This window comes from Carassius auratus, unplaced genomic scaffold (genome assembly GCF_003368295.1).
Source record: "Carassius auratus strain Wakin unplaced genomic scaffold, ASM336829v1 scaf_tig00214575, whole genome shotgun sequence".
Taxonomy (NCBI): Eukaryota; Metazoa; Chordata; class Actinopteri; order Cypriniformes; family Cyprinidae; genus Carassius; species Carassius auratus.
In genome coordinates, this window is record NW_020527719.1 from 1040066 (window position 1) to 1055245 (window position 15180).

Consider the following 15180-nt stretch of genomic DNA (forward strand, 5'->3'; position numbering starts at 1 on the left):
ACTCAAAGTGCTTGACATGGAAGGAGGAATCCATATTGCGCCAGAACGCCCACCACACATCTCTAACTAACACTAGTGACTAGTTTGAAGTACAAGTTAAAATACATTTTAAAGTTAAGTTTAATTTGCTAACATTAGTAAACTACTAATAAGGAGTGAAAAAGTTTTTCTCAACATTGACATTTTAAGATCGAATTTTTTATTTTTTAACTATGGAATATTATTTCTGCTGTGGGATATATAAAGGTAACTGAGTTCTATTGTAAAATTCTGACTTATCTTTCCAACTATTGCAAAAAGTCAGAATTGCAAGATAGAAACTGACCAAGTTTTCATATCACAAGTTTTAATTTTTTTCTCTCGATTCTAAGTTCTTACAATCTGTTTTTATGGAAAAAGGTAGTTGCAGTTCTGAGGAAAAAATTAAAGAAAAGCTAGAACTGTGAGATATGAACGCAATTGAAAAAAAAAAAAAAAAAAAAAAAATATATATATATATATATATATATCACATTTATCACAAACAGTCACATCACATTTCTTCATTTTAATAGGGTTTCTTAATATATATTTATTTTCAATATTGTTTTTTAATATAAAGCCAGTTATTTTTTAATTTGTAATGTATTGGATTTAATTTATGTAGGACCAAAAATAATAATTCCTTAAAAGTCTGTGTAAACACATTTTTTTGCAAGAGTTGTTGTATGTTTATTATTGAGATAAATGCATTGCATTATTGGCAATGGAATTGCATTTATTTTGTCCAAATTTTTCTTTTACCTCAAAAGAATAATTTATTGTTCCACAATCATTAAATTCCATACAATAGCATTTTTTTTTTTTTTTTTAACTAAATGTACTGTATATTCGGGCCAGGGGGCATTCTGTGTCAGTTCACTGCATCTTTAGCCCATATATGATTATTAATGAACACAAGACGGCACATTTTCCATGCATGTGTATTTTTTAGGGGACTTAATGATGTTTCTGTCCATCTGAGGCATTCTTCTGGGGCCGTCTGTAGTTTGTAAATGAGCTTGTGATGCTAATGTTCTGGTCCATTACCCTCTGCAATGGAAGAATACAGTAGCTCACTCCTCGCTGGAGTCCTCAGTTAATACAGTGCTGTATCTGACTATGCAAATAGTGAGAGGGAATAATCTATATTAGCTCACTGGCTAGGTGGCATTTTCTCTTAATGAGCAGGTGAGTCACTGCATTATATTTGCGGCTCTGAATTTAAATGTCACTGATTTTTGATAGCGTTAGCTGATTTCTGGGGGAAAAAATGTTTCATGAACATAGTGTGTGTCTCCTTGATAAGTTTTACTAAAATTAAAGCATGCACACATCTCTGTAAAACCATGCATAAGCCAATAACATATGATGAAGACCACACTGTAGCACATATGGCTCTACATTTATGGATCTATGATGATGCCTCATTTCACATTCTAAAATTAAAATCGAAAAACTTAAAGATGAAAAAGAAGAATTAGATAGTAACTTACAAGCATTTTAAAACATAATATAATCTAGTTACAAGTACTTCATTTTTGGAATTAAGGTTAAATGAAAAGTGACAATTTTATGAAATTGAAAAAACTATTTAAACATATTTTTCTATAATTTATTTGCCCTCAGCCAATGAAATGACTGTAGGGATTGTACTGTATATAAACCACTGTTACTTGTGTTTCTGTCGCTCCTCATTTATTCTGATGCGAGGGTGTGTGGCAGATAAATACCTCACATACTTGACATGGCACATTAGTGGAGCTGCTTTCATTCATGATTGTTAATTTACCACACAAGAGTGATGGAAACAGGCCGACAATGTTTGCAGCAATACAGCACATGGTTTAAAATCACTGTAAAAGGGAGAACCCCTCTTGCTGATGTTTTAATCAGCAGCCAGTCAACCTGTGGGACGGAATCAGACAGGAAATGTTCCTAATTGCGACAAGAAAGCGAAGCAGATGAAGAGATTTCTGGTGCTCTTCTCTGTGGGGTTGGTGGGGAAAGAGATTGCGAAGGGAGGACCGAGGCCCAGATCTCTTTCGTCTTTTAGCTGATGTATTTTTAATGCTTCTCTCGTGCTGGTGGATGGGCGAAAAAAAAAAAGTTCTCATCAACTTTTTAGGGTCGCTTTGAAGAGAAGTGGCTGTGGGATTTGGTGCAGGTCATGGGAGCCTGAGGCTTTCAAGCCTGCCAAAATTAATTTCATTTACATACACGTTTCTCTACCTTCATATCAGAGTCTCTGCAGAGACTGATGTTCTGCTGGGTGGATATGGAATGCTGTAAAAAAAAAAAAAAAAAAAAACTATGATCTTTGATACTGTAACCCCAGTCCGTACAGTTGAATCACTAAAGCAAGTAATAGTGCTGATTATCAGATTACATGGAAAGCGTCCAGAATGACTGTCAATGTGTATCTCTTCAGCTGACAATCAAATAATCCTCTCTATATTAGGCACAAAACAGCGCTCTGCATCATTTGATACATATGGCAGCACATGGTGCATTACACTCTGTTTTGCGGTGGTATTTGTAATTGCCATTCTAGACATTATAAGCACATTTATTTAAAGAGGCCTAATAATATCATGTGGTGGAAAACTTCAGCTCATTTACTGTGCCAGCAGATGTCTGTGCCATTCTCTCGTTGAGCCCTGAAGGTCATTCATGAGGGCTAAGTAGATACAATCATATATCGTGACACTTTTTCGATACTTCAGATCCTTGTATTGGCATTTGTGATGAGTGGGTCAGAGCCGAGAGCCGTGGGAATAACTGGACATAAGCAAACGTTGGAAGATAAACTTAAACCACAGATTGACTGTCTTTGCAGTTCCCTTTCAGTTGGTCTCTCTCGACGTCACGTCGTTGATAACCTACAAATTGGGATCCCAATTCGTCGGTCATCACAGACATGATGTCTCCATTCCCTCTTTCAGGGAATGAGTGTTACCTTTAAGGTTCCCTTTAAATTGGTCTCTCTCAGCATCACGTCCATGAAGACCAATGATTTGTGATTACAATTTGTCGGTCATCACCAACGCAACGCAACGTCTCTGTTCCTTCCTTCCTTTAAAAAGCTGCTGAAGCCCATCTGCATTGAAGATAAATGAAACTATTTTCTTACTTTGTTGGACCTATATGTTCTTTTGAAGAGCGAATGCTCTTTGAATGCCTTAGTTGTGATTAAAGCAATGCATTAACTTTTGCATCCAGAAAGGAAGGGCGGCCCATTTCTCCTTTGTGTCTTTGTCCCATCATCCATCACTGCCTTTTCCCCCTGTAGAACACCACGCTTTATCAAGAAAACAAGTGTGTTAGTCCTCTGTCTGACAGTTGCATGAGGCGAGAGGAAAGGAGTGAGAGAGAGAGAGCTGTAGGGGAGGAATATGAAGCTGCTGCTGGTGGCTCACCACATGGGCTGTGAAATAAACAGGACAACATCAGCATGTCTGTCATGATAGAATGACCTCCACAAAGTAACATCCAGCTGTCAGAAGAGCAGAAAGCAGATGGGAGGAGGAGGGATGATGAAGAGGACTTTCGTGAGCGAAGTGCTTTAGAGAAGTGTGCCACATCCCACAGACAAGAATCAGCACGAATCCAAATCATGTATCCTTGATGTGTGGTACGTTTACACTTACGCAAGCAAATGTGGACGCAGTCTGGAAAGAAACATCTTGTGGGATGTTTTGTGAGGGTTTTTTATTTGCGCCTGTGTGATCATGAGATTTCGAGATGATTTACTAGCTAGATGAGAAATAGGAGTGCTTGCAGGGCAACACAAGAAATGTTTTCTACTGGCTGTGTGAGGATCAACATATTTACTTAAAGGAATAGTTCACCCAAAAATGAAAAATTGCTGAAGAAATACTCATGCTCAGGTCATCCAAGAAATAAATGTTTGACTCTTGTTTTTTTTTTTTATCTGAACAGATTTGGAGAAATTTAGCATTACTTCACTTCCTCTGCAGTGAATGGGTGCCATCAGAATGAGAGTCTAAACAGCTAATAAAAAGATCACAATAATTAACAAGTAATCCATGAATGTATTCAGTCAAATAACGTCTTGTGAAGGAATCTGTGCATATTTCTCTTCTAATTTGGGATTGACAAGATTTTGTTCTTTTTTTTTTATGCTAAAGAAAGCAAACACACAGCTTTTTGCTTCACACTGCAGATGAACCATTTTTAAGTAAGTGAGATTTTATGCTAAATTTCACCAAATCTGTTCCAATGACAAAACAAACTCATCGTAGAGGGCCTCTATCTTTCTGTCTATCTATCTATCTACAATGTCTTGCTCTTTATAAATAAGTGTCTCAGTCAGATCCTTAGTTCACAGTCTTGTTGCAGGAAATTGAGTCATCAGTGTCTCACTGTTTTGTAGATGAAAGTAGTGAAAACTTTCTAGTGCTGAGTCTGTGTTCGTGTTATAGGCTATTGATTCACTGCATAGGAAACCAAGGAGTGGAACACAGCAGTGCTGTAGATTCTTCGACTCTCATATAGTGAAAATGGTTCACGTCAATGGTAGTAGTATTAAGTAAAGGGATATTGCACTTCTGAAAGATTTCAATTAGAGAATAATGTGACCGTTTCATATGTACATAGTTAGAAGTCTCCATCATTAATAACTCAAATCACATTATTGGGTTAATATCACCATAGAGTGCCTTTCAACACTCACAATACTTAAACTTTTGTTTTTAATTTCCCATTCGCTTTATGTCATACCATAAATAGTAGACACTCAAGTACAATAGAAACATATTAGCTGAGCTCCCACACATTGTATTTATTTATTTTTAATTATGGGACATTATTTGAAGCATAAACCATGAGATATGTCCACCCTGTCATGGACATATATATATTACTGTTAAATACATTTTCATTGCAAAGTTGATTGCAAATTATATTTTCTGAAAGTTATGGTGCCCCTTTCTTAAACAGGGTTATTTAAAAAAAAGTATGCAAATACTGTATTCAAATCACTTCTGGCATATTTTATGCCACAAGGGTGGACATGTTAAGCTTTGGCAAGGCAAGTAAGCAGACTCAGACAAAGAAAAATGTTCAATTTAAATTCCAGTTGAAATTCCCGCTACTGAACAAACAAAAAATCTGTTGTCCTGATGTCACTAAAGGGGATGGCCTTTTCTTAAAGGGGCAGATTCCCCAATAAGACAGGATGGACAACCATTCAAGGGACATGGACAAACTCTTATTTTTTAATTAGTATAAAAATATAGTTTGTATTACCAAATGGTCAATATACTCAAATTTAGTAAACTCTTATTTAACAAAATAATAATAGGAGAACTATATTTATTTTATTTTATGATTTGACAATATTCTACTATCATTCAAATTTAATGAGCAGTGCATGGGATACAGCAAAATAACATGCATTGTCTTAAACAAAACAAAACAAAAAATCTAGAAAATGTATCTAAAGAGCTAAGTAATGCTTTTGTTATGAATATAAAAACTTAGCCTAATATAACACACCCTTATGTCATTTTTTTTTTTAATTTATCGTGGCAAATTAGTTATTTATGTACAGGACACCAAAAGGCACCCTACAGTGATATTGACCCTATTAAAATACGACCTTACAGTCATATCCCACAATTTAAGAAATCTCAATCTCAAAGATGTATAGAGTTTATTCATTTTGTGGTCATGTCCTTGATCGAAAGGCAAAATAGTGCATTGACTGCCTGAACACTTTAAAGTGTTCTGTGTCGTATTCAATTAAACTGTCATCGAGGTGCTGTGAGAGATCACTGATGTGTCACAATACAATTATAATCACAGAATATTAAATCGTATGAAACAAGTTTTGTGTCTGAATGCACACAGAGGGCTTGTTTTCATTGCTCAGATAGAATGAAGTCTCTAATGAGACTGCAGAGTGAATCAGAAATGAACTTTATTATGCCACAGGATAATTTTCCTTCCAGAATATTTTCATCAATATTCTAACAACTGGCATCTTTGTTGAGGAATGCATCCTTGAAGCGAAAGCAAATGTTCAGTCATTAATCTCCCATTGACAAACAGTTCACTACTGGACAAATCTAATTAATGTTGTGGCTTGAACCAGTAACATAGAAAGAGACTGACATTTAGGGACAGGTACATCTGAAATCAGAGACTACAAGTGAAATATATGAGTGTGATCAAATTTATTTCATTCAGTTGCTACTAAGTGGCTCAAACAACACTCTTGAGGGGGGAATTCAATAAGAATGAATTGTGCTTGCTGATAATGTTGTTTATTTGCACACACTGTCAGCATTGTTTTAGCACCAGATAAAATAAAGGAATTATGCAAATCAGGTAATAGTGCCTACAAAATTGGTGCTGTTTGTAAGGGATTTTACCTAGCTTGCGGGCTGCTGCTGTAGATTATGGAGAATGCTACAGACACCTGAGTCACCTCATAATGCACTGTTAAAAGTGTGCTTGACTAAACTGTGTCTGGATCATTTTAGTTGTTTTATTTTATTATTTTTTTATGTGCTTTTGTCATTTCTTTTGTTTTGTGTTCTTTATAAATATTAATATTTGTGTTTTTTATATTTCCATTTTCCATTTCCAGTTTTTATTTGTTTCCAGTAGTAACTTTAGTGCTTCTACTTAAAGTTATTTCAGCCTAATGTTTTAGCTAAGTTAGCATTTAATATTTATATTTTATTTCAGCTTTAGTTCAATTAACAAAAAAGTTTTTAATAGTTTTAGTTAACAAAAATAACTGTACTCTGGAGTCATACTGTATGTCTGATTATTATGCTCATCTCCATAATTTAATGAAATACTACTGCCAGTTTTTTTAAATTACACAAATATATATCTAAAAACAAAACAAACAAACAAAAAAACTCTTGGGATGCACAAACTATTGATACCATATCAATTAATAAATGAAAAAATCTAGGAAATTAAAATACTCAAAATTAAATCATATCAATTATTGACAAATGTTAAATGTTACTAATTGTTCATTCTTTTCTCTATTTTTATATATAGATTTTATTTACTATCTTCACTAAGTTAACCTTTTAAAAGACTGCAATAGGTAAGTAAGCTCAAATTAATGTCAATTTTTCATACGGTACATTATAATGCTGTTATAAAATTGCTTTGGTAACATCAATATGATAAAAAAAATATTTTGCACTTAACAGTATGAGGCAGAATTTTGATAATGGTGCATCCTTAAAAATGTGCCACATTTTACATAATAATTCTTACATACATTCATTTACATAGAGCCAATAATACCAATGTTAATTTTGACACAAAAAAGCATTAACAAGTATCATTTGCATTGAAAGAAAAAAAAAAATAATAAGCTAATTTAATGTACTTAACTGTAGCATAGTGAAATGCTATACCAGCTCATATAACATATTGGGTTTTTACGTTGAAATACTGTGTTATAACTATTTAGTGTACCTGCATATCTTCAAAGATTTGCACAGGTAAGACATTATTGATCAGCTTGATACAAAGCAAACAATGACAGTATCCTGAAGAGGAGGTCCAGGATGTTTTCCGCTGTCATGATAAGGACAATCTGATATCCGATTGTGTACTCCGTGTTCCTTCAGTAACTCATATTTTGGTCTTTATCAGAGATTCTTGGGTGCTCTGAGTCATTGGTGTGACACATGCTGTCAGGTTGATGTGTACCCATCAGTCCTTGCACACTAACTTCACCTGAACTCCTCAGCTCTGTATTCAGTCTCTTCGAGAACCAAGATTAAACCACAGTTGAATTTCACAAGTGCAACACTCTAAATTATTGAATTTGCACATCAGAATCACCCTAACTCACAAATGGCAAAAGAGCGATGTTGAAGTCTTACAACACTTTGCTTTTCAATTATACATCGAGGATTTGGTTTGATGGGTGGTTTCTTCGAATATCTTATTCATTCTTGAGGAAACCTGCGCCTTGTTTTCTTCTGTGATAAATGCTAAATGCCAATTCTTCCTCTGACTCATGGGCTTTGTAAGAAAACATCAATGTACTGGAACAATGAGATGTGAAATATCTTTTCAAACATCAATCAAAATCTGTTGTTCTCTTTAATAAAAGAGTGGGAGTAAACCAATCGCATGCTGCCATAATGTTGGTCACATTCTCAATGTATGTGTGACCTTGAGAAAAGCAGGTTCAGTTTCCACATTGCATAGCTCTTTGCAAACAGTAGCCCGTGCCAGGGACTGACAAACATTCACACCTTTTCTAAGCGCACAGTAAAAAATAGCTTTCTACCTCAGTGGAAGGAATACGAAACTGCAAACTTCAGCTTTGTTCCCAAACATAGTGAGCTGCATAGACAACATTTTATGTGTTCTCACTGCAGTGGTTTTCCTAAAAATTATGCAGCGTATATCAGAAACAACCTAAGCTAAATTCCAATACAGCATCATATGTATCATTCATGGATAAAGCAATCCCATACATATTATATAATGGTGTTAAAATGATGTTTAAAAATTTTCAAAAACTATTCCCATATCGGATTGAGAATGAAAACCCTGTTGGGGGAGAGACAAAAATGTAAAGACTCAACCAATTTTAGCTTGTAGTCCAACTGCTCTTATAGACTGACCAACCAGTTACCAAAACCTCTCAAAACAACCAATCAGACTTTCCTGACTATGTAAGACCAGCAGCAGCGAGAGCTCTAATGTCTTTGTTTCTATCTGTATACACATTATTTATTGCCATATTTATGTAATTTGTCACATGCTGTTGCAATGCAAGGTCTTGTTACAACTTTGAGAAAATGAATGTGTCCTTGTACTTCCTAACTGAAGAAAAGCGACAATAAACCAACATTGACTTGACCTGAAAATAAGTCAAATCAGTCTTAACTTAAAATAAATGAGATACGAAGGAACTTTGTGAGTCTCACCTTTCTTTATGTGTATGTGTGTGTGTTTGTGTGTGTGTGTTTGATCAGATGAAGTCTGCCGGAGCTGGTGATGAAGGACTCTTCACGGAGAGCTACTGTAACATCTGCAACGCTCAGCTGATCTCTGAGTCCCAGCGCGTTGCACACTATGAGGTGAGCACACACAGAGAGAGAGAGAGAGCAGTGACACACATTACTTTAAAAGCAGGCCTCATCAATTGATCATCAGGAATGTAATAATCATTTGTAACCTAAATGCTTCTCTCATGTATCTTTCAGTCGCTGCTTTTAAAGTCGTAATGCAGTGCACCTTTCCTCAGACCCACAACCCCTTTATAAGTAATCCAATGATTGACCATTAAATAATCATCGTCCTGCATTATTTACATCACTAACGCGCGGTTCCTGAGACCACAGAGTACGCAATCACTAGATTAATGAGCGCGCTAATGAGTACAAACTCCAAAATCAGTGTAGCTGTGGGAACATGTCTGTTCAACAGGATCATTTGGCCAGATTGGTTTACGAAGAGAAGCCAGTGAGCTAAATTCAGTGTTATGGTAACACTTTAGCTTCTCTGTCATTGATCCCTACGATCCCTCGGCTTGAATAAACGCTCTCAGATGTCACGGCGTGAGGCCGACATCCTGAATTATGCGTGAATGAAGGCTGGATTTACTTGTATTCATTTAAATACAATGATAAATTTTCCCTCAAATGGTTCAGAATGGTTATTTTTGACAGTCAGAAGAACATTTGTCATTTCAACCAGCTGAAAATGACTAATCCAAGTAAAATGACATTATTTATTTCAAAATAACCATGACGTATTTCACACAATGCTTTTCACACACACAAAAAAAAGATATTTAAACATGTAATATGCCCAAATATAACAAAATATAAAGTGTGCTATTCATATAAGGCATTAAATAAAAAAAAAATATACAGAAGAAATTCTGATATTCATAACTTATTATTATTATAAAAATAGTAATACATTTTAAATAAGTTTGACTGAGTGTTTCACCAAACATTTCTTTCTATTTATTTTGTATATTAAATAAATGTTTTTACTACAGATTTTTTTTAACATTTATCAAATAAGAAGTTTATTTCCTTATGCTTTGTAAAAAAAGATTATTTTTATATTATTCATATTATTAACATACTGATAAAAAAAAAAAAAGCCTGAATGCACTGTAAGTAGCTTTGGATAAAAACATCTGCTACATGCATAAAAGTAAATGTAAATATTTATATTAACACATTTTCTAATCACATATTCTATAATAATATTTTTTACCATATACGAGAAAGGACACATGGGGAAATGTTTTGAAGGTACTTTTTCATTAAATTTATTTATTCATTGAAATAGACAACTTGAAAATCTGTAGTGATGATGAGCAGACATAGTAATAAATAATAAATTTAATAATACATTTATGAATTCAAAAATTGTACATTTAAATAAAATGTATACATTTAAAAATCATAATACATGTTTCTATTAACTAAGAATATCCAAGTAACGAGAATTAATTTAGGAATCAATTCAGCAGTGTGAAACTGGCCTATTGTCAGCTTATTGCCTAATCACAATGTTCACATTGTTGAATCATTTAGATTTTTTTTTATAATGTTAATGATGAAAATAAAATCTGATATATCATCCCTATACACCATACACTTCAGATGACAAATAATGCAACAATTTTATCCCAAGTATCCAGAAAACTGTGTGTCCTCAAGGCAACTCCAAGTCGATGAACTCGTCACTGTGACCAGTTCATTTCAGGCCCGAACCAACCAGCCATTTCCCTGGAGAGGTGAAGAGAAGGAAAGGGAGAGAATTAGAGAAAAACAGAGTTCTGTGTGATAACATGAGTCTGCCACAGCACAGCACGCATTCGAGTCGTTCCCCTGGGACTGAACCACACAAACTCTGTCCACCATATCCGAGCAAGTTTAATGGACTTTCGGATATCTCGGGGCCTTTTCCTCTTTCAGTTTCTCATGCTGCATGTGAGCCTGTGTGCGCAGTGCTGATAATCTGATGGATAGCTAACGGACATATACTAAAAGCTTGGGTTTAATGTCTCATCTCACATTCACCTGGTTTCCCTGTAAACATATAATTACAATGTAAAAATGACAACTTAAAATACAGCACAACCAAATTAGACATTTACACATCTAACAGTACTAATATAGTGGCTAGGAAGAATATCTGATGTCAATTTGAACACAAGGTAAATATTAATCAGGTAATATTTTAATAATTTGCTTTGGCATCGGTAAATGACAGGATAAAAGCCAATTATTGTAGATGTAATATGGCGGTTATTTATTTTCTTACACAGTACTAATTTTTATGTGAAATTGTATAGCTGTTATTATATTGCAAGGGGATCATCATTTTAGCTCCTTGGCATCAAAAAGTTTGTCATTATGAACGGTACAGCACAATCTCAACCACATTCAGACACATTTCTATCTCCAAATGTACATACTGTACTGAACTGTCATACTGCTTTGCACTACTACCACTGTAAAATTTCAAATACCACGCAACTCAACATTTTTAATAGCTGAATTAATTGCTCAGCCTCCTCGTAAACCATCAAATCTTTCCCAGACCAAATGTTGCCTCTTTCTCTTCCTCTGTCTGGTCTTTAGCTCATTCTGAGTGTATCAATGGCCTCTTTCATCCGCTCTCAGCACTGAGCTCTTCACTAGACCAGTGTAATCCAGTCTGACTGCTTCAGAGACAACAGAGACTCTCCTCTCTCTCTCTCAATCTCACTCAACTCACCCTGAGCCCAGCTGTGCCTTCACTCTCCTCCAAGTCTATCAGAGTCTTTAACTCACTCATGCTGTGGGACGGTAAAAATGTGTCCACAAGTGAAAATCTTGCAACAGCAGGCAGTTTATACTGTGGCAGATATATTTGGGATATCTGTGGAAAGGGCTTCTTTTATATGAGAGTGATATAAAATATTTCAGCCGTGGTGCTTTGAAGGGGATACATTCAGAGGCTAAATTTTGGAGAGGGATTTAGCGTTCTGACTGACTGTCAGCACACTAAAACCTACTTGGGAATTTCATCTTTAAATGCATTCCCTTAACTGTTAAATATCATTACTTTGGAGATAAATTCAACGACAAATCATAGATGGGAATGCTTTGGCTTTCATGGGGATTTATTGCTTTTTAAATGACATCAGAAATCTATCGTGTGTCATCCCAAGCCTAATAACATTCTGCAGATGCCAGTGCTTTTAATAACCGCTGGTTCGTTGCAGTTTATTTAATTACGTTTACTTTCCAAATTATTAAATCATGTTTTAGATTAAATTAAACTAGTACGCATTCCTTAACGACTGAAGGACAGTTTTTACATTTCTTAGAAGTGTAATAATACATAAAATTTAAAATATCAAACAGAGCAACAGAGAATCATTTTAAAACAACTTCTTGGTTGGTTTAAAGCAATGAAGCATGGTTTCTTTAAGGTTGATATGTGACCAGTTATTCATTGACTACTCAATTTTGTTACCTAGTTTTTAACATCCCTTGTAGAAAAAACAAAACAATATACATAGGTTCTTTTGTTAAGAGTAAAGATGGTAACCTCTCATGTCGTATCTTAATGAACTCTTCAGTTCTCATGAGGGGTCTGGCTCTACATCAGCATTTTCGTACAAGCCTTTTTCTGAACAAGCAGAACTTTCCCGCATTCTGACTAAACTTATATTAGTCATTTCTTTAATACCCACAGATGCTCACTTTCCAGTTTTTAATATCAAACATATTGCATATTACATTACAAATGCAAGCTATTCATCTTAAACCCACAGTGATATCAGAGCATTAACAATCTGTTCAGGTTTGATTTCTTATCTATGCAAATGTGGCTGGGCTCCAAAACCTAGTAAACTGACTTGCTGCATGCTACCTACATAGACAGCTACCTGAAACAGAACCTTGTGGGTGACTTTACGGACATTCTATACACAGCATAAATAGATCTTCTCACTGAAAACAAATGAGAGATTTGCCTCACAACTGAGTCCCACAGAGTTTGCCTACAGCGTGTGTTACTAAAAATGTGCAAAACTCAAATGAGCTCAAAACAAACATAGGCCATAAATACAGGTTAAAATGGTTAGTTTTAATTAGAGAGGGGATGTGGTGACAGGCCAAACCTCTAACAACCAATTAGCAAGGTTGAATAGTCCACTTTTTTGGAAATAGATTTGCTATGAAATTCTTCCAATTTAAAGCACTGCCACACACATTTAGCTCATTTTTGAGTGTCCTGACTGTAGTGTTTTTAAGATGCTGTGATGAGTTAAAAATAATTCAACTTTTAAAAATCAACCTACTCTATAACATGGAACAAAAGCATGCTTTACGTGTTCTGTTAATACAAACACTTCTGCTTGCAGAAGCACATCTCTGTAATTGACTGTGTAAATATGTTCTTTGATTTTATAGAGACAGAACTGAAATGTCATACTGCAAGCCTTTCATTTTTCTATTACATTTTAAAAGCAGTGTTTTGAAATATATCCTCCCTCAGTGAGCTAGAGAAACAGCTCTGCATAAACGCTGTGTGAAGTGGAGCGTTTTGTCACAGCCCAACTTGAAAATGAAGAGCAGCCTTAAGTTCTGTATTAAAACGAGAATATGGAAAAAAGTCTGTCTGGCAACATGGTGCACTTTACATCTCATATTGTTTCATATATGGCCTTATCTAATAAATATAATATAGGGTCAGATAAGGACGGGTAGCCGGCAGTACAAGTGGGGGGAAAAAAATGAAAAAAGTCACAATAGACTGAACCCTGAAGTCTCGAAGCAGGTCACTGGGGCTTTGCTCTTCTGGCCCACCTTGATTATTTGATATGTGTGTGGCTTTAAATGTTAAGAAAGCTAAGTAGTCACATGCATTTTTTAAAGTTCAACCGACTGCCAAACTATCATCAGATTCCTATGAAATAATCAAAGTGTTTGGGTGGAGTAACAGAAGACAGCAGTTAATATAAAATGTAGATGACATAAACACACACACACATGTTTGTTTTTGTGAAAAGTGGGGATATCCCATAGGCATAATGGTTTTTATATTGTAGAAACTGTACATTCTATGGCCCTTTACCAACCCTGCACCTAACCTAACCCTCACAGGAAACTTTGTGCATTTTTACTTTCTCAAAAAAACTCATTCTGTATGATTTATAAACATTTTGAAAAATGGGGACATGGGTTATGTCCTCATTAGTCACCCTCTCCTTGTAATACCTGTGTCATACCCATGTCATTATACAAAGTTGTGTCCTGATATGTCACAAAAACAAGAGCACACACACACACACACATGCATGCACGCATGCACACACACACACACACACACACACACACACACACACACACACACACACGTTTATACTGTAGTGTATGCTATCTGTCTGTCTGTCTGTGTTTGTCTGTGCGTCTCCTTCATACAGTATATGAAGTAAATATTAGAGCTTGTATAGTAGCAAAAGAACAGTATAAGCTGGTGTGTTGGTTCAGAGTAAATAGAATCCTGCATTCTGTTGTCATGACACTCAGCAGACGTCTTATTTTCAGTCGGCTGCACACAAGAATCAGCACGAGAAAATGGGGTTAAATGCAGCATTTTTTTACTTAAATTGTCCTTTAGACAAGGCAAAATGAAAAAAAAATCGTTCAGGATGAAAATAGAAGTAAGTGTATATGACACGAGGCCTTATGATTTTAATATAAAATGTTTAAAAAAAAAAAAAAAAAAAAAACTATATAAAATAATTAGTGAAAATACTAAATAATAAAATGTATCACTTTTCTCATGTTTATCTCTGAATCACAGGCAGGTGTGATATAAGATTGGCTATTTGTGCACTTTTGTCAAAGAATCGTTCAAACTTTTCGTATCAAACCAAAACCTGATAACAGCTATGGCTGAAGTCTACAAAGTTTGAAAGGAGTTTTTTAACCAGAATGTTTTAAGAATATCAATACAATCCTGCTTTGCAAGCACTGCAAAGTTTGACAGAGAAAGAAAAAACTCAAGGCACATGATGTATGTAATATGTAAGATGATAGTCAGAACTGCACAGACACAACAAATCAATAACAGCTAGAGGGAACAAGCAACTTCAAACGCTCTGCACAAAAAAGTCTCATA

The 15180-nt window shown here is 35.1% G+C and overlaps 1 protein-coding gene across 1 annotated transcript in view; it reads left to right on the top strand.

Moving 5' to 3' along the window:
- The first annotated feature begins 9450 nt into the window (after positions 1–9450).
- LOC113092385 (zinc finger matrin-type protein 4-like) overlaps positions 9451–15180 on the top strand; it is a 37959-nt gene continuing 32229 nt past the window's right edge. Inside the window, exon 1 of the mRNA XM_026257976.1 lies at positions 9451–9501. Within this exon, the coding sequence (XP_026113761.1) occupies positions 9451–9501 (51 nt within the window). The remainder of the gene's footprint in view (positions 9502–15180) is intronic.